This window comes from Nomascus leucogenys, chromosome 4 (assembly GCF_006542625.1).
Source record: "Nomascus leucogenys isolate Asia chromosome 4, Asia_NLE_v1, whole genome shotgun sequence".
NCBI classification, from domain to species: Eukaryota; Metazoa; Chordata; class Mammalia; order Primates; family Hylobatidae; genus Nomascus; species Nomascus leucogenys.
The window spans coordinates 3,088,697-3,109,027 of NC_044384.1; the positions used below are offsets into that span (position 1 = coordinate 3,088,697).

General features: G+C 48.4%; 1 protein-coding gene across 7 annotated transcripts in view; it reads left to right on the forward strand.

Annotated features, from left to right (window-relative positions):
- Positions 1-20,331, forward strand: part of MBP (myelin basic protein) — a 155,277-nt gene that overhangs the window by 99,604 nt on the left and 35,342 nt on the right. For all 7 annotated transcript variants that reach the window (XR_004029605.1, XR_004029606.1, XR_004029607.1 and 4 more), the window contains exon 4: positions 18,194-18,630. Coding sequence is in view for 4 of the 7 variants with exons in the window: in XM_030810249.1 (XP_030666109.1) it covers positions 18,194-18,630 (437 nt within the window). In the remaining 3 variants the exon portion in view is untranslated. The remainder of the gene's footprint in view (positions 1-18,193; positions 18,631-20,331) is intronic.

Genomic DNA, 20,331 nt, shown 5'->3' on the forward strand with positions numbered 1-20,331 from the left:
AAACGAAAAACTCCGGCCAATGTTTTAAAATATTACATAAAAAGCTAACAAGAGCACACATCATATTAATCGATGAGTAATTCTTGCATCAAGCAGGCGATATGCATACATGTGTACATATATGCATACATATATGTATTCACATGTCCATACCTATATAAACATACATGCACACACATGCATATGCATATATGCACCCATACATAGCAAGTACTTGATGCCAAGCCCTGGGTTAGGTGCTGGGAATGTAGGAGAGACAGGGACAGACATAGTCACAGGTCTGCAAGCTTGGGCTCCTGTCATTCCCAGGACCCAGTTATGGCATGATAGCAGAGAAACACCAAATATAATGTCAAAGAAAGGGTTTGCCTTCCTACTGCCAGCGTGCTGTTGAGTAAGGGCCACTACTACTGGGTCCCTGTTGTGTAAACTTGGGTTAGTAACATACACTCTATGTATGGCAGAGGATCACGTATGAAAGTGCATCAGAAAGGTCTTTGCAACCTAGAACCCAGGGCTGAATTATTGCAGAACTCGCCCCATCTTCTGCTGTTTGCCAACATGTTTCTTTTCTTTTAAACTGAACTGTTGTTCTCCACCCCTTTAAGCTAAGATTCTGGCACAAACTCTTAATTTCTATGCGGCTCGCATGTGGATGTGATTCGTCTTTCAATGTATTGATCCTTTGCAGATTCATTGAGAAGTCTTCTATCTCAGTAGTCGCTGGCTGTTAAATCGTGGGCCCTGGAACTGACTGAAGTCATTATTCACAGGAACCCTTTTGAGCATCTGATTTTCTGTCTTGGTTGGATTTTTAATATCGATTGCCTTATCATTCCCTACCGTGACTCTGCATTTGCATGGAAATAACCCGCAAAGGCAGCAGTGTGATTTATTTCAAAATGATTATTTCTGTATAATTGGTGAACACGCTGCAGACCTCGGGAGGCCTGTTCAGAGGCCCGTCACCTGCTTTCTGCATGTGGCCACGTCTCTGTCACCAGCCCTTGGTACCGTCCTGCTGTCACCCAGCAAGCGATGTACTCCAGGCGCCTCGGCTGCACAGAGCAGCTTTGTCAGAGAGGCTGAGCACGCTTCCTCCTCCTCTCATCCTGCAAGCCAGAGGATGGAAGAGAAAAGGCGAAGGCCGGTGAAATACTATGTTTTAATTACCTGCTCAGTCACAAAACTGATCAGCTTGGAAGCTGGAACTCTCCACTCTTGATTCATGTCTGCCACCTTCCCTGGACAGCCCTCCAGAATCATCCCCCAGATCCTGCTCAGTGACCCTGAAGAGGAGAGCTGCTGGCAATGCTGAGAATGCCCTAAAAACAGCCCCTCCAGCCACCTCTCTGTGGCTCTGGCCAGTCTCTGTCCCCAAACCCGGACATACTCCTGACCTCACTGGAGGATAAAATCTGGCCACTTGCTCAGCTTAGTCCTCCACAATGTGACCAGCACTTGCTCAGCTCAGTCTCCAAAATGTGACCAGTGACATGAGTCACATCTTCTCTTCCTTTCTCTTTCCTTCCAATTTGACCCAAGAACTGATGGTTCTATTTACCCTATGAGAAAAACACTTCTGCGTTTCCTAGGAGCCTGTCCTAGTAGGTTCTCAATCAGCAGAATGATTTCAAGGAGTGTTTTCTTACCCAAAAAAAGCTTTAAAGCCCATTGAGTTTGAAAGAATTCTTAAGCAGTAATGTTTGCAGGAGAGTCTTTCCTGGCAACATGTTTATTCTGAAAGGCCCCTCTCTCAATCTGATGACCATTTGCTTTGTGTAAAGTATTTTTTCTCAAAAACATAGGATTGTAGACTTAGCTCCAGTGTATTTAATTTGTATGAAAATAAGTCAGCCTCATGGTCCCCCCTCTTCACCTGCAGCATGGTGTGTGGTGTCACGGCATTGCATTAGCGTCGTCTGCAGGGGCTGTCTTGTTGCTGTCAGACAGTTCACAGACAGCTCTGCATGAGTGATACACTTTTCTCCTCTTAGCACTGGGAGAGCACTGGCCTTCCTCAACCAAAGGCTGGTTCCTAATGGAGACGTGAACAGATGGTTCCCATCTTTGACCGAAGCACATTTTGAACTGAGAAAGAGAAAAACAGGATAGATTCGTGAAATTTAACAGCCTTCTTTACTCAGAAATATTTAGTGGACATCTACTATGCACACAACATTCCAATCATAGAGAAAAACTACTCCAAAGGGCGTACAGTGGTGATATGTGGGCAAAGAGACACTTAGAATGCAGCGTGTACGTCCCGGGACACAGGTGGGTCCCAGTTACTGTGAAAGCCATAGTTTGATAACCAACTTAGAATGAGTGTGAGTATGGAATGCATAAGAAGCAGCCACCTGGACAAGCAGAGGAAACCTGGGCAAAGTTTTAGCAGCATCACACAGCCTGTGCCACAGAGCCTGTTCACAGAGGGCTGCCGGGTGCCTGGGGAGCTGTGCTTCCATGGAAGGTAAACTTGGGGCTTGCTGCATCCTCCGGCTCTGCACATTGAAGTCTTGAAATACAGAAGTATTTTCCTAGAAGTTTAGCCACGGAGCAATGCTTTTTCAAAGACCAGCTTTTGACATCATGCAGCACACCCGGGCTTCAGGAAACACAGTTTGAGAAAAGCTAATAAAGAGGGCTGAGATAATGGTGCACGGAGGCCCTGGAGCAAAAGGTACAAAGAAGATGTCGCCCACCGAAGCTGAAGTCCCAGGAGCCCACCAAGGAGAGGAAGGGGCTGCGCCAGGTGGGTGAGCCAATGGTCGCAAAGCAAGAGAATCTCCAAAGGAGCAAGCAGGGAGGGCATAAAATGCGCCACCGGATTTTATTAATTTCCATCTTCTAATCCACAAGCAAAATGAGGGCAGGGACTGTTCTGTCCACCTGTGTACCTGCAGCCCTGGCTCCCAGAGGCAGCGGGAGGCTCCACTGTGGGAGGCATGCATCTGTTTTTCTGTTGCTGTGTAGCAAATCACCACATATTTTACAGCTTGAAACAGGTTTATGAGCTCAAAGTTTTGTAGGTCAAAAGTCACGGCAGGCTCAGCTGGGGTCTGCACTCTGGGTCTCCAGGCCTAGCATTAAGGAGTCAGCAGCCAGGCTCTTCTTAGAGGCTCTGGGGGGGAACCCGCTCCCCAGCTCACCCAGTTGCCGGTAGAATTCAGCTCTGTGGACTGTAGAATGAGTCCACTTCCCTATCCTTGCCAGTGGTGGCAGGAGTCACCATCAGCTCCCAGGGGCCACTCTCTGGACATGCACATGGTCCCCTCTGTCTTCAAGGCAGCCCTGGTGCTTCAAATCCTTCTCAGCCTAGAATCTCTCTGACCTCCACTTCTGCCACCAGCGGAGAAAACCCTGCCTAAAGGCTCCTGTGATTATGTCTGAGGGCCCCAGATAGTCTTTCCCCCCCCATTAGGTAACAATCACAAGAGACACTTCATCATAGAGAGGTTCCACCATGCTGCGGATGAGGGATGCAGTGGGGAGCGGGACTCTGTCAGGGTGAGGATTAGTGAGAGCATCCTTAGAACTGTGCCTAACTCAAGGAACTATGTGAGTATCAGATGGGTGGATGTGTGGATGGATGGATAAATGGATATGTGGATGGATGGATGGATGGATGGATGGATGGATGGATGGATGCATAGGTAGATAAACGGATGGACAGATGCTGGGTGAATGGATGGGTGGATAGATGGATAAATTGATATATGGATGGATGAGTAGATACATGGGTAGATGGGTGGACGAATAGATGAGTGGACTAGTGGATGGATGGATGGATGGATGGATGGATGGATGGATGGATAGATGGATGGATATGTGGATGGGTAAATGATGGATGGGAGGTAGGTGGAAGGATGAAAACTGGATAATGCCTTACTCCTGTGCAAAAGGTGTTTCCAGAGTAGTTTTAGAAACATTTTGATAGCAACAACAACAAAAGCCCTAATTGAGCACCAAGACCAAGGACATTTTATGACATGCACTGCAAGCACTTATCAGAGCAATGCATGGGGGAGCTCCAGCTGTTCTATCAGTTTTGCAAATGAGGCAACCAAGCCTTAAAGAGATTAAATTATGTGCTCAAGGTCACATAGTAGATGATAGAACCAAGAATCAAAGTCAGCCATGTTTGGCTGGGTGGAGTGGCTCACACCTGTAATCCCAGCACTTTGGGAGGCCAAGGCGGGTGGATGACTTCAGCCCAGGCGTTCAAAACCAACCTGGCCAATGTGGTAAAACCCCACCTCTACTAAAAGTACAAAAATTATCTGGATGTGGTGGTGCACGCCTGTAATCCCAGCTACTCAGGAGGCTGAGGCAGGAGAATCACTTGAACCTGGGAGGTGGAGGCTACAGTGAGCCGAGATCATGCCTCCGTACTCCAGCCTGGGTCACAGGGTGAGACTCAGCCTCAAAAAACAAAAATTAAAAATTAAAGTCAGCCATGTTTGCCTCCAGACCTTTTCTAAAAGTCCAAATTCAACTCAGTTCAACTAGTGTGTTTTGAGCTGCCACTATGTCAGATTGGCCAAGAGCTAGGAATAATCTTTTTAAGTTCTTTGCTCCCCCTGAGAAGCAATTCCTAGTACTACCTGTGAGGCCACTTTCTTATGACTGCTCTGGGTCTGTCCAGTGTTGGTACAAGTCACTGTGAAATTCACCGAAGGCTGCACAACCTAACCGAATCTACATGAATACTGGGCTGTTTAAGAATCTCTTATCTCTACACCAACCGTGTTAGGGAAGCTGGGCATACGGACTGTCGCCGCGTTGAAGGAGGAAGAAACCTGAGCTCAGTGTGTGCAGCCTCACAGGGGTGACTGGCCAGTGCATGGCCGCACCTCGACGACCCCGTCCCCACCCTCCTGAGGCTCCCTTAGCACACGGCTGCCTCTCCTGTGGCCTCTTCCCTGCCGTGGGAGGCTCCAGGGGTGAGCTATGTGGAGCAAATAAAAACTATATGTTCTGGGCACACAAAGGAGGCATTGGTGTGAGATGGGTGGGTTGATGAGCCTCGTTTGTGGGAAAGTTTTCAAGAAATCTCTGCGGGTAGCCTGGCAGGCAGCCACATGCCTCTCATAGATGCAGAATTTCTGCCATAGCAAATCCACGGGCCACACCATGGCCCTTTTTGTTTCCTTTGCCCTCCCTGGTGACCCCAAGCACAGCGTGCCGTGACACAAGTATTCCACAAACAAGGAGGGTCCTCTTCGGCCCTGGCCCACACTTCCAAATTCCATGGCTCTCTGAAGGGCTCGGCCTCCTTGAGAGGGGCCAGGAGAGTGGAGACCCTGCGTATCCCCGGCGCCTTCTCCAGTGGGACAAGGGGCCAAAGCTTAAAGCTCAGTCCTGCACCTTTAGCCCCAAGCTCTCCTCACCTCCACCCCCAGAAAACACACATGTTGTCGTTGCCATCGCTCACAGTTTCTGTCTGACTCTTCACGGGCAGGGAGCAGACTATCTGCTGGACAGGAGCTCGAGCTGAGCGCTCGACAAAAGCCCTGGCTCCCACTGGGCACAGGCTGCAAGCCTCTCCCCCTCCATGAGAGGGGTCACCTGCGGCCCACTCTGCAGCCAGTGTACAGCCTGTCCAAGGTGGCCAAATGGAGAGGCACTGACCAGAAACCCGTTAGAGCCAGCAGAGCTGCACGGTCAATGCCCTCCTCGTGCCAAGAGGCTGATGGTCTGCAAATAGGTTCTGGTGCGTTGTTTCTTCTGCAGCTTACCATGTAAAATGCAACAAGATGTTCTATGTCAGCACACCCAGCATTAAAGACACTAAGGAGCTCACTTATAGAACAGTACTCTGGAAATTGCATCCAGATAGTGAATTACCTGCTTCAAAACATCCACAAAAATGAGAACCTGATCAGCTTCAGGTCTAAACAAATGGAACACTCCCTGCCTCCTTTTTCTTAGCTTTCTTTACGTGTTCCTGAAATCTGCGTTTGTGGGGGAATTGGAGGTGTCTGCAGGCAAGGGCGGAGGCTCTGAGCAGAGGCTGGCAGGGCAGGTGGCGGCCCGCAGGGAGTGTGGGGGTGGGGGTCAGGAGGGCGGGCATGCTCACTGCCTCAGGGGTCTGTCTGGCATCTGCCAAACTGCTTTAGGTAAAAAGCCAAGTGTAACAAATCCAAAACATCTCACCACCCTTAGAAGCAAATTGAGAATTAAAATTTAGAAAGGCCACTAGAGGAAAGTTGTATTATCTCACTTCAGTTTAGTGTGGAGTTTTCATATGGTTTTTCCTGGGCTAGAGGAAGCAATACCACCTTCTTTTGATTTTCTGAAAATAGGATTTTTTTTGCAATGGCTGAAGAATTGGATAACTTTTCTTTATTTCTCTAAAACAGTGTCTGTATCGCTTTAGAGTTTCTTGACCATAAAGAATGGTTTTGTGACCGGAATCCCCTCTTCCACAGACACCAGGTCGCCCCCGAAGGACTTGACTTGAACCTGGGCGTGCGGACTCTTACTGTGCTGTGACGACTGGTCCCCATAAGAGAAGGACTGAAATAGGGTCAGTTACAGGAATCTAGATCACACAGTGGCCCCGGTAGCCTCAGTCACCTTGAAGACACCGTCTGATAAAAGGGTATGGGAGAAATGTATATGTTTAAAAAGCATGGCTTTAAAAACACCAGATCACAAACCAAATAATTAAACATCTTTCCATTGTGCAAATTCCACAATAATAGTTTCCTTGACCTGTTCCATGCTGCTGTTTTTAGTTAGCAGCTAAGGATTAATTTGAGCAATTATGGAAAATAACACATTTTGGTGTATTTGGATATATGGATTTATTTTTGGAAAATACTTCCTTAAAGCGACTGTGGGTTAGAAAACCAGATTGCAAATCACTGTCAGAGAAAATTGCTCCATGTACCGGTACCACAGGGCTGTCCTGCTCCAATGAATTCTGCCATTGTGCATTTAAGACAAAAGTAACCAAAGCTTCCCATCCCTTCCCGTCCCTTCCCATCCCTTCCCGTCCCTTCCCGTCCCTGTGTGGAGGCCTCGTCAGCCCTCAAAAGTGGCTGCCCTGTTCAGAGCTCTTTCCACGCAGAGTCCCTATGTGAATAGTACCATGGGCTATCATTTTATGGGAACAGAAAACACTCAAAACTAACCAAATTTGTACTCTGGGCTTTAAACCTAACTAGATATGCTACCAAAAAATATTACTTTTAAAGCCAAGGTAAAAATGTGGAGAACGAGTGAGTCTATTATTATATTGATCTCTGAAATAAATCAGGGATGGGCACAGTGGCTCATGGCTGTCATCCCAGCACTTTGGGAGGCCAAGGCAGAAGGATTGCTTGAGACCTGGAGTTTCAGACAAGTCTGGGAAACATAGCAAGACCCCATCTCTACAAAAAGTTTAAAAAATTAGCTGGGGCAGTGGCTCATGCCAGCTACTTGGGAAGCCAAGGCAGGAGGATGGCTTGAGGCTGGAAGTTTGAGACAACCCTGAGCAACATAGCAAGACCTTATCTTTACAAAAAAAAATTAAAAATGAGCTGGGATGGTCGCATGTACCTGTAGTCCCAGCTCCTCAGGAGGCTGAGGTGGGAGGATCACTTAAGCCCAGGAAGTTGAGGCTGCAGTCAGCTATTATCAAGCCACTGCACTCCAGCATGGGCAACAGAGCAAGACCCTGTCTCTAAATAAATAAATAATTTTTTTCTGTCAAAATATCTGGTGGACATCATGTTGAAAATATACAGAAAAATGGTTACCAAAAGCCCCTCCGTGGGGAAGTTTTTAGTGGTCTGCAGCAAAATGAGAGTTGTGAGCTCTATGTGTATGCAAGGAGACTGTGGGGTCTGGAATGTGTGCCGAGGGCAGGGAGCTGCGTCTGAATGTCATATCTGTTGGAGACCTGGGGCTCTCTGATGCTTTCCCTGGCCCTGCCCCTGCCCAGGGGGACACCAGCAGGGCTGGACATGGCAGCCTCTGCTCGGTGGGCCTCGGCAGGCGTGTGCAGGCAGGTGTGTGCGGGCAGGCGTGTGCGGGCAGGCGTGTGCGGGCAGGTGTGTGTGGGCAGGCGTGTGCGGGCAGGCGTGTGTGGGCAGGTGTGTGTGGGCAGATACAGGGTCTTTGCAGCAGATCGAAAAGCAACTCTACAGTGTCACTTTAATGAAGCTAAGTGTATTCCATAGCCTTTCATCCTGAGGACAGGCTCTGCCCATTCTATTGATTCCAAAATTCTTTCTTTTGTGAAATTATATTCCCAGTACATGGTAGTTAGTCTGCTTTTTTTTAATGTCTTAACTGGCAAAATAAAAACTTGGAAGTTTTGAGGTGGCGAGACAAAGGCCTGTCATTTTCATCCCTAACTTTTCCTATTTTACTGGCCCATGAAGTCTGGGAATCCCCATTTAGATGAGAACGATGCAAATACATAAAATAAGCCAATAGTGGTGCCTCACGGCAGGCTAAGCCTCCACTGCATGTCTTAGAGCTTATCGTTGGGAAACCCTCAAGTACCTGAGGGATGGTAATTTTCATTGCCTTCTGTCTCATTTAAGATCTGCCTGGCCATGACGTCCACCAGATATTTTGACAGAAAAAAATTATTTATTTATTTAGAGATAGGGTCTTGCTCTGTTGCCCATGCTGGAGTGCAATGGCTTGATAAAAGCTGACTGCAGCCTCAACTTCCTGGGCTTAAGTGATCCTCCCACCTCAGCCTCCTGAGGAGCTGCGACTGCAGGTACATGAGACCATCCAGCTAATTTTTAATTTTTTTGGAAAGACAAGGTCTTGCTATGTTGCTCAGGGTTGTCTCAAACTTGCAGCCTCAAGCCATCCTCCTCATTTAAGATCTGCTTGGACATTTTATTAAAATTCCCTAGTGAAATTAGATTTGGATGATCCCTCAGGTCTAATGTTTTGAGATCTCTAATAATAGGGAACATCATTAAATTAATTGTAGTGAAAAGAAGGACAGTATCATCTCATCCACAGAAGTCCACCGTGTTATAGTTAAATTGGGTAGTGTGACTGCCTTGGTGGAGAAGGTGATTTCTGCCTTATGTTTTATTCGTTATGTTTTCCTGTGGCATGCTCTGGATTACTGACTAAATGCATTCCTGTTGGCCTGAAAACCCCTGGCTTTAGAACAAAGTTGCAAACCCAGAAGGTATCACCAGCGAGCCTCATCCAATAGCCTCAGAACGCCTGTGCTCGGCCTCCCGTTGTGGCTGACAGCCGCCCTCCGTGGGTAAAGCCAGGGTGAAAAGCCCTGAGTTCAGGCACAGACAGCGGCCTGCAGGCACTATTCCTGAAACGAGGCGGCAGAGCCCCCTGACCAGAAGCATTGGAAGCACAAAGATTCATGCGGGGTGGTCAAGACCAAACTCCACACAGGAAGAGCAACAGGCTCAGCCTCATCCCAGGCTCCGCAGTTAAGCAGGTTCGTTCCATCGCACACGCTGGGAGTTCAGAGAGCGGGACGAGTAATGCCCTCACGGTGCCGCAGGGGACTGGGAGAAGGGCGGCTTTTCGGAGAGTGAGTAACCCGCTGCCCACTGCCCCTCTGGCTGTGCCAGAAAGTCAGCAGCGGAGCCTCAGCCTGCGCGTCCTGGTTTACTCAGGGTGTGGGGTGTGCCTGGGAACCCAGATGTTTGTCTCTCACACATGCTGGTTTTGATGGAAGTTACTTGTGCGATGTGATTTCCACAGATGCAGGGGAATGGAGCACGAGAAATACGCTCTAGGTTTAAAAAAAAACAGTGTTTCCATAGAGGACAGTGTCCGCTCTGTCATCACTGTCCTACTGGAGACCGTCAGGTATGGATATTTGATTCCTGCCATGTTCTGATTAGAGCAAGATGAGAGTGGGACAGTTTCCTTCACAAGCCTGGAGCCGTTGCGCGGTGAGCTTCATACCGTTGCAGGTAACACTTGGACAGACTGTCGGGTGGGTGTTGAATGTCCTGGAGTCTGGGACTCGGCTTTTGTTCATGTTTAACAGTCATTAACGTATCAATGTCCAGGTGGCCATGGTGCACCGAGACCGCTGAGTGCACTCGAGGTCCCTGTGGCTGCAGGCGGGGGCCCTGGCTCAGCTCTTGGCCCCCAACAGATCAGAAAGCCTCTGGGTCTCTCCTGGTCAGCCCTCCGTGAAGCAGCTGCTAGCCACAGATGCGTCAGCCATCGATTATCTGCAGTTCAGTGGTACCCTGAGAGGAAAAGCCTGGCTGCAGTGAAAGCCACTTTGGGCTGGAGAAGGGCTAGTGTCAGACAGCCAGAGGTGGGGGATCGCCTGCGTCTCTAGAACATACGGAGGGAGTTTAGGCAGGAGTGAACGGCAGCTCCTCCATCAATCCCACCTTAACTTTGCTAAGTCTCAGTTTCTGGTGTGAATAAAAGGGCTACTAAAACCACCCGCCTCGGAGAGTTACGAGAGTGCACACACGCACCTCCCAAAACGCCTGCAGTCTGCTCACGAACGCCCCCTCTGCCACTGTCTGTGGGTGCTGTGGGTGGAAGGCAGCGTTTGTGGCAGGGTGGCATAGGGAGAACGTGTCACCCAGGTCACAGTGTGCTGCTGCGGAAGGGAGCCTGGGGATATTTAAGATACGAATACAAATGAATGCTCCCGCCTCATAAACACAGAAACAGGCACAGCCGGGCTCAGTGACTTGCTGGAACACACCAGCTGGTCAGTGGAGGGACTGAGGTCAGCCTCCAAGGTCCTTCCCTGTGGTTCTGCACAGACCTCCGGCCCTGGCCTCAGCCCCACACTGGCGACTGCAGGCCCCAGTGCTGCCACGATGTCGCCCACGTGCTTTTATTTGCTCCAAGGAACTGCAGAGCACGCGGGCCTGGGGCTTGTTGAAGGCGGTCCCACTCGGCCATCCATGTTTCATCTGAGCAACACATCCAAAAGCATAAATTAGGGTTTGGACTTTAGGAAAGGATAAAGCTGAAAAGTTTAATTCTGTATTCCGGAACTTCAGAGCCATGCTAAATGGTTTTATTTACCATATTAGAAAACTCTCTGCAGAACCAGAAAGAGTGAAATTGTACTACAGAAATGAATTTCTAAACAGAATTCTTTAGACCAGGGGTGTCCAATCTTTTGGCTTCCCTGGGCCACATTGGAAGAAGAAGAATTGTCTTGGGTCACACATAAAATACACTAACGATAGTTGATGAGCTAAAAAAAAAAAAAAAGTCACAAAATAACTCATAATGTTTTCAGAAAGTTTATGAATTTGTATTGGGCTGCATTCAAAGGCATCCTGGGCTGCATGCGGCCTGTGGGCCGCAGGTTGGACAAGCTTGCTTTAGACCATGGATGTAGAGGCTGACTTAAAAATAAGTATATAAAAAACAGCTTAACAGCTATCATGCCAAAATCTAAGTTTTTCTAGCAAAGAAGAGTGGGGGATTTGGTGTCTTTCCTTTTGGAGGACACTCCAGTAAGTATCAGCATCTTCGGTTAGCAAACATTCAATGCTTGTTGGACATCTATGGCGGCCCCACAGCGTCCCACATATGTTAGAGAATAAATAGAGCCTGGTCCCTGGCCCTCAGAGAGGAGGTCACTTGACTGGAGAGAACAAAGCGAATAGGAGGCGATTAGAAGAGAACTAAGGAGTGACTCTGTGGTACTAGAGGGTAAGACGCACTCGGAGAAGGGTGTCTGAGCCTCCCAGGGCCAGCTTCCCCGAACAAGGGAACCCACGGGCAGAGAGGAGTGTGTCCTTGGAGCTCATAGAATGAGGAGTCCATGCAGGCGCCTGAGTTCGGGGCCTTGTGTTGCAAAGCCCTTTACGGATGGTTCCAGCGGTTGTGCAGGCAGTGGAACCCATGAAGGGAGCCTGGAGATGAGGGACTTAGCCACGATGTCGCAGTGAGAGCCCCAGCAGAAAGCGGCAGCAAGCAAAGGAAGCGGGGGGTTGTGGTCACATAAGAAATAGTCCAAAGGAAGGAGTGGCAGGACCTGGCGACGCTCGTGTGCTGGGGATGAGCCGCTGGAGGCAGCCAGTCACACTGTAAAAATGAGGCCACGTGACCTTTCATTAACACCACCTCAGTGGAAGATGAGCTTCCTCAGGTCGTGACGCCTGAGCTTCTTTAATTAGTAAATGCTGTCCCCCAAATATCACAGCTGCGTCCTGCTGTGCATTTCTATGCCTCAGAAGCCACTCGGAGATACGTGATACCCCTGTTGTTGCTCACAGATGGTCAGTGATTTGAATATCACCACCTTCTAAAGGCCAGCATTGTTCTAGCAATAAGATTAGGGTGTGGTGTTGTCGTTTAAGGAAGTTTTCCTGCAATTGTGGAAATCAATTAATACTACAGAAAATATTGTAAGTACATATTTTGCAAAATGTAGATCTGCATGTTTCACTAATTGTGTAATAATGCTCTGCTCTGTAAATATCCAGCTTTAAAAGTCTGCCTTGGGATTTCGTTTGACTGAAGGCAATATTTAACGGACTAAACTGCACTTGCCCCTACCAAAAATACTGCACATCCATAGATTTAGACTTCTTCGCATACTTCTTATGTGTTGGGAGAAGCTACTTTGGGGACAAAAATGCCCTTCTCTGTGCCTCACAAATAACTGCATTCAGGGACACAAAGCCCAACTGTTGCGAAAATATTAGTATTCAGATGTTCTTGTGTTTTGTTAATGCATTTAATTATGTACAATATAGCTATTGTTTCCCTTTCACATTTGCATTACTTTATATTAGCTAGAGAACATAAAGCACAGCTATAAAATCAGACTAATTATTTCTGTTGTTCTTGCAACGTATAAATAAGCGTTGCATCCCTGCAAAAGCTGCAGCTTTGTACTGACCACAGTATTCTTCACGTTGCTTTTTCAAACACTACAATGCAATGATGTACTTAATAGTACGTTATAAAGCTCAGTGTTCTTACGTAGTTGAATTTCACCAGTGGTCATGGAAGAACGGTGCCACCAAAGTCTCCCGCTCCACCTGGTCCTGCCTTTTCCGTGCTTGTCTTGGAGCAGGTGACCTATTTTTCAGGCATAGGGCTCAGCCAGCATAGACACACTGGCAGCTGTATGCACTCCCTTGGGTGCATGGACAAGACCACCGCGACCCTGGGTTCCAACTGCTGGCTTTACGCTTTGTTGTTGGCAAACATCTATAATGTATGTGACAGCAGGTTAACCTGCCTTGGAACCAGATCTTATATGGACTGCATGATACATCTCACTTACAGGGCAGTTTCTTGACCCAGATGATTTTGATTAAAAAAATCAGAAGCACTGGAATCCTTTTTCCAATGAGCGAGAGTTGTAAGTGTGCAAACTTCCACGACTATCAGCAGCAGAAGGAAAGCAACCCCACCTCACTTCTCCCATGCCACCACCCCCAGAACTGGTGCCCTCCTGTCCTTGCATCCCCCAGATGAGACCTCAGTGCTGAAAGGGCCTGTGTCACCGTGCGTTCTCAGATTTAAAAAAGGCCGCCCACTGCAGTTAGCCAAAGACCCTGGGAAATACACTGAGAAATAAAGAAAGGAGCTGCATTGGAGTCCAAGTGCTTATGATGGCTTAAAAGTAGAGGCTGAACGTGGTAGCTCACTCCTGTAATCCCAGCACTTTGGGAGGCCGAGGCAGGTGGATCACGAGGTCAGGAGTTCGAGCCCAGCCTGGCCAACATAGTGAAACCCGGTCTCTACTAAAAATACAAAAAATTAGCTGGGCACAGTGGCGGGTGCCTGTAATCCCAGCTACTTGGGAGGCTGAGGCAGGAGAATGACTTGAACCCAGGAGGCGGAGGTTACGGTGAGCCAAGATTGTGCCATCGCACTCCAACCTGGGCGACAGAGTGAGACTCCATCTCAAAAAAAAAAAAAAAGAAAGTAGAAGGTGCATCTTCACAGGCGCTGGCTTATCTACAGCATTGCCCAAGGTCAGCCATCTGGGAGGCTAGCAGGCTGTCATCTGGCTTAGTCGATAGTGCTATTAATGCAAGAGGCAATTGCATTTTTATTTAAAGTTTCTACAAGAATTGTTGAACCTGGGTTCCAATTCTGATGGTGCTCTGCCTGTTTGCATGTGTGTGTGTGCATGTGTGTGTGTACACGTGGGTGTGTGTGCACGGGAGCGGGGGTCACCTAACCTTACCAAGTAAAACTTAACTCAGGCAGGAAATGTGTCTGCCTCACTCTCCCTGAGAGCTGCTGCCAAGAGACCTGGAATCTTCCACCCGAGAGGCCACTCCTACGGCTTCATCTTCAGAGCTGCCGATAGCAAGGCTGTACGGAGTGGAGGGTGGAGGACGCTTTCTCAGGAGACAACACCCTTCCAGACATTTAGTTTAACAACCTAACATCCCTCAAGTTCAGTGTCTTCTCAGTTCACGTGAAGAAATGCCCTCAAAGTATTTTTAGTGTGAACCAAACCACATGAGAAACATCTTTTCCGCACCAACGTGTTCATGACTTTCCTGCCTCTTAGTAATTGTGCAGAAGAGTCCACACTACAGGCCTGGAACCGTCCAGTCTTCGGCAGGCCCGTGGCGAGCTAGGTCCCGGAGTGTGGTCTGGGAATGCGGGTCTCCAGAGTGCTCCCACCCACCATGCCCTAACCGGGAGGGCACCACGTGGTCTGTGCAGAACAGCCTCTTTCCTCTGGAGCCTGGAATGTTGGTGGTACCAAGTGAGGCAGCCTATGAGACCAGCCCCTGGTAAAGCCCCGGGAAGGGTCTCTAACAAGCCTCCCAAACAGACAGCATGTCACAGGTGGGGTCACGGCACGTGAGCATTTCACATGGGTCACAGCGTGTGCTGGGAAATTCAGCCTCCCATGTGACTCTGAGGAGGGGTTCCTGGACTTCACCATGCACCTCTCATTGCAATGAGTCATAGCAGTGACAGGACCATATCCTAAGTCCCGGGAGCTCTCCTAGCAAGTCAGGGAAACTGGAGGGGTCGCAGGGACCCCAGGGCAGTTATTGAAAGAGGTCCTTTGTGGAAACCGACCTAGAAGAATAGCTGTCCACTGCTGAGTCGTGGTCGCTTGGCAGGCATGCATTCTCAACTGTTCGTGGTTCCCTGTCTACACCTTCCCAACCAGGCCACCTGCAGCCGCTCTCCCCACTCCCCCACCCCAGGCCAGAGACCTTTCTTTCCTTAGTGTCCCAGCCAGACTACCAGTCCCTGTCCCTCTCCCAGTTGCTCAGGATGGAAGCCAAGGTGCCCCCGGCATCTGGGTCCTACCATCTCCGTCATATCCCTCCACAGAGGCCGTCCGCCAGAATCTTCCCTCCCCAGGCCCCACTGCTCCCCAAACCCAGCCCTGTCTTTTTGCCACATAGCTGCCTGCTCTGCCCTTTCCACAGTCTGTTCACAGCCATCAAGGCTGTGATACCCCTGCTGTTGCTCACAGATGGCCAGTTTCCTGCACAGGCCCTCCTGCCTCCCAGGTTACTGCCTGGCCTGGGATGTTCTCAGCCCGGCCATCCTCCTGGACCTAGGACCAGCATAGCCGCTCTCCTGCGGCCTCCGCCACTGGGAGCCGATTGCGCGCAAGCTTCCAGTGGGGGCCGCCTTCCCCTCTGCCAGAAGCACCCTCCCCAACTTCCCCAAGTCCTCGCAGGGCCCAGACTGTCATCTTGTCCAGATGTCATTTCCGCAAGTACCTTCCTGCTGACCCAAGCCCTTTCTGCTCTCCTGTTCTCTTGCCTGATGTGGAGTTGCACATTGCGTGAGTTGGGGCTGCCAAGACAAATTACCACATGCTGGGGGCTTAAAACAACAGGAATTCTTCTGTGATCATTGTAAAGGCCAGAAATCTCAAGCTGAGATTCTGCAGAGCCCTGCTTCCCCCGAAGGCTCTACCGGAGAATTTGCTCCATGTCTCTTACTCCTGGTGGTGCCAGAAGTGCTTGGTGTTCTGAGGTTTGTAGATGCACCCCTCCAGGCTCCGCCTCCATCTTCACATCTCTTCCCTGTGCATCTGTGCCTGTGTCCAAACTGCTCTCTTCTTACAAGGACACCAGTGATTGGAGTAGGGCCCACCCTACTGCAGAATGACCTCATCTTCACTTGATTCCATCTGCAAAGATCTATTTCCAAATAAGGTCACATTCACAGGCACAGAGGTTAGGACATGGACATATCATTTGGAGGATACTTTTCAATCCATAACACACATTTTCACCTGCTTTCCCCACTAGAATGTAGGTTTCACGAGGACAAGGACCATATATTGTTCATCACTGTAACTCAGATATTTAGAACAGTACATTACAACTATTTGGTACCCATAAATAATGGATGGATGAATGGGTGAACAGATAGGTAAATGGATGGATACATGAGTGGATGGATGGATGGTTGGGTGGATGGATGGATGATGGATGGATGAGTGGATGGATGGGTGGATGGATGAGTGAATGGGGGATGGATGAGTGGATGGATGGGTGGATGTACGTATGTATGGATGGATAGATGGATGAATGGGTAAATGGACTGATATGTGGATGGATGGATGGATGGATGGATGGGTGGATGTATGTATGTATGAATGGATAGATGGATAAATGGGTTGGATGGATGGGTGGATGGATGGATGGGTAGATATATGTATGGCTGGATGGATAGATGGATAAATGGGTAAGTGGGCTGATATGTGGATGGATGGATGGATGAGTGGATAGATGGAGGGGTGGGTGGATGGATGATGGATGGATGAGTGGATGGAGGATGGATGGAATGGACGGATAGATGGATAAATGGGTAAATGGACTGATATGTGGATGGATGGATGGATGGATGAGTGGATAGATGGAGGGGTGGATGGATGGATGAATGGATGGATGAGTGGATGGGGGATGGATGGATGGATGGATGGGTAGGTGGGTGTGTGTATGTATGGATGGATAGATGGATGGATGGGTAAATGGACTGATATGTGGATGGATGGATGACAGATGGATGGGTGAATTGATGGATGCATGCATGCATGAGTGGATAGATGGTGGGTGGGTGGATGGATGAGTGGATGGATGAATGGATGGATGAGTGGATGGGGGATGGATGGATGGATGGGTAGGTGGGTATGTGTATGGATGGATGGATAGATGGATGGATGAGTAAATGGGCTGATATGTGGATGGATGGATGCATGAGTGGATGGCTGGCTGGCTGGATGGACGGATGGATGGATGAGTGGATGGATGGATGAGTGGATAGATGGAGGGGTGGGTGGATGGCTGAGTGGATGGGGGATGGATGGATGCATGGATGGATGGATGGAGGTGGTGTGGTATGGATGGATGGATGGATGGATGGGTAAATGGACTGTTATGTGGATGGATGGATGAATGGATGGATAGATGGATGGATGACTGGTATTACAGGAATATGTGAGTGAATCCTGTTTTCTGTAGATAAGTAATAGAGTTTGGAGAGGAAACTAACTAAATGATATTCATTTAAACGTAACACTATAACTCGAAAGCAAAATGGATTCATTGCCCTTTGTGACAGAAACACAGTATTTTTTGGAGAAAGCTATGAGATGCTGGTATACAACACGAAATATCTCAATCCCACTTCAGATTTCTGATTGTTTCTGCTTCCAGAGGAGAAGCCAAGTCAAAATGTCCTGAATACGCAGTTCTCTATTGCGAGAGGCCTCTTGTGGAATCTGGGATTGAAAAAATTCTAAATGCCCCACTTCGTTCATGCATGAATTGCAGAAAGATGTGGCAAGTTTTGTTTCTACCAAGAAAACTAAAAACACCTTTTGTCAAATAAATGCTCCTTTTTGCATATTTAACTTATGCACCAGTGGCCTTTTAAACAGTCAACGTCCCATCAAGGTGCCTGCACATCTGGGCTCTCCGGGAGCAGCCATGGCAGCACCCAGGAAGAAATGCTGATATGGCTGCTCTGCATGCTCAGATCACTTCATCGGGAAGCCTTGGTGCATTTTACCCAGGGTGCCAAATCCCGAGTAACTGAGGAATTCCCAGGGCCTTCTGAAATACAGAGCTGCAATAAGGCTGCTCCATCTAGGTTAGCTCCATCCTAGGCCAAGGGCTTTATGAGGACTGCACATATTCTGTGGGTTTTATAGGAGACAGCTAGGTCAAGACCCCTCAGAGAAAGCTGCTTTGTCCGGTGCTCAGCTTTGCACAGGCCCGTATTCATATCTCATTGTTGTTTGCAGGAGAGGCAGATGCGAACCAGAACAATGGGACCTCCTCTCAGGACACAGCGGTGACTGACTCCAAGCGCACAGTGGACCCAAAGAATGCCTGGCAGGATGCCCACCCAGCTGACCCAGGGAGCCGCCCCCACTTGATCCGCCTCTTTTCCCGAGATGCCCCGGGGAGGGAGGACAACACCTTCAAAGACAGGCCCTCAGAGTCCGACGAGCTCCAGACCATCCAAGAAGACAGTGCAGCCACCTCCGAGAGCCTGGATGTGATGGCGTCACAGAAGAGACCCTCCCAGAGGCACGGATCCAAGTACCTGGCCACAGCAAGTACCATGGACCATGCCAGGCATGGCTTCCTCCCAAGGCACAGAGACACGGGCATCCTTGACTCCATTGGGCGCTTCTTTGGCGGTGACAGGGGTGCGCCCAAGCGGGGCTCTGGCAAGGTGAGCTCTGAGGAGTAGAGGAGCTTTAGTTTAAATGGAAAAAGCGAAGGAGAAATCAGTAGGTGAACTAAGCCATTAGAGGAAGAACTGGCGTGTAGCCTCTTGCTGTCTAAGGTCTCGTTCCGTGCTGGAGAATGCATATGAGCCCAAGAGTGTGGGCCTGAGTGGCTGCTTAGGATGTTTTCATTTAACTCACCCCATCTTTTCCTCACAAGGGATGGTGGCCAGGGTGTGGCTCAGGAATGTAAGAACATGCTGAATTCTGGATCTCTAAGGGTGCCTGGACATGGGCGTTGCAGAAAGAGAGCCACATTCTCAGGGTCTCTGGTGGTGTGTGCTTGCGGACTTGATGACTGATTTTGCCTCTTCGGCCCACACGCTGGGGTTCAGCACTGGGTTGTGCTCGTTTTTTCCTGGAGTCAGTGCTGCTAGCTTCATGTTGCTCTGCAAGAATGATTCGATTGAGGTCGAGGAAGACTTTTGAACAAACTCCTCAATTTAAATCCGCCTTGAGCAAACTTTCTCTGTGGTCTGAGAAGTGGAAGGAGGGGAGGGATAAATGAGTGTCTATGAATCAAAGCTTTATTATCTTGTGATTCCATTAATTTGCATACAGAGTCTTAGAGGTTTCTTTATTTAAAAGCAAATGTTCTGTGGATAAAAATGTATTACAAAGAAAAAAAAAAACTCTGCTATGGGGTCCAGAGTCTAGGAGTGGTTTCTGCAGTTGATTGTCCGTGGAGAACGTGTGGCTGCTGGTTCATCAAAGCACTGGTCCCTGAGTGCCATTCAGATTGCAGATGCAGCATTTCACGTGATGTTTAGTGTTTGGTGGTTGTGTAATTTTGGAGAGAAAGAAGTTTTTCCCAAAAAAGTCCCTAGTTTATTGGGTGTTCTCACACAACCTGTAACATGAAGCTGTTTTTCTGCCTGTGTGCAGGTCTGATTCTGGAATTCTGGAAGGCCTTGTGGGAGCATAAAAGGCTTTTGAATAAAGTGTGGAACAGAGCGCCTCATTCTGATAACATGCAATCATAAAAACCATAGGGCAACTTGGAGTTAAGGAGTTTCTAGAATTTGCTTTAGTCTCCAACTGCAATTCTTTATTGATCATGAAATTGTTGAAGATAAACACAAATGTCAGTTTCACCTTTCCTGTGGGCGTATCACAAAGCACGTCGAAGTTTCAGGCAACTGTTAACATCTCTACCATCTGCTCTGAGTTGAGATTTCAGGTTGCGACACTTGCCGTGACTTATTTGTAAATGACATTTGGTGTATCTTAGATACTAATGGAATTCATATTCTGGCTAGTTCTTTCAGTGCATTTGTAGACATGTTCTTTTGCTTTATGGCAGTCCTCCCTCACCCTGAAATGTTGGTGTTCCAACCTATTTCTAATGCTAATTTCAACTGGAAGCACTTTTTCAAGCCCAGCTATCAAACCACACCAGACATGTATGGATTCGGGTTGCCCAATAAAGTGTTGCTATTATGCTAAGCATCCCTCACGCATACAGCATCACCAGTTTTGAAAGCTTGAACTATTCTGCTTACTTCAAGGTACAGAAAAAAAATGTACTTAAACTGTGCAGAAAAGATGAAATCGCTGGATAGTATGTATTATAAAACAAGCTTCATGTCAGTGATAATGGTTTAAGTTGAAATAAAATGGTGAAGGTATTGATATCAATCATTGTG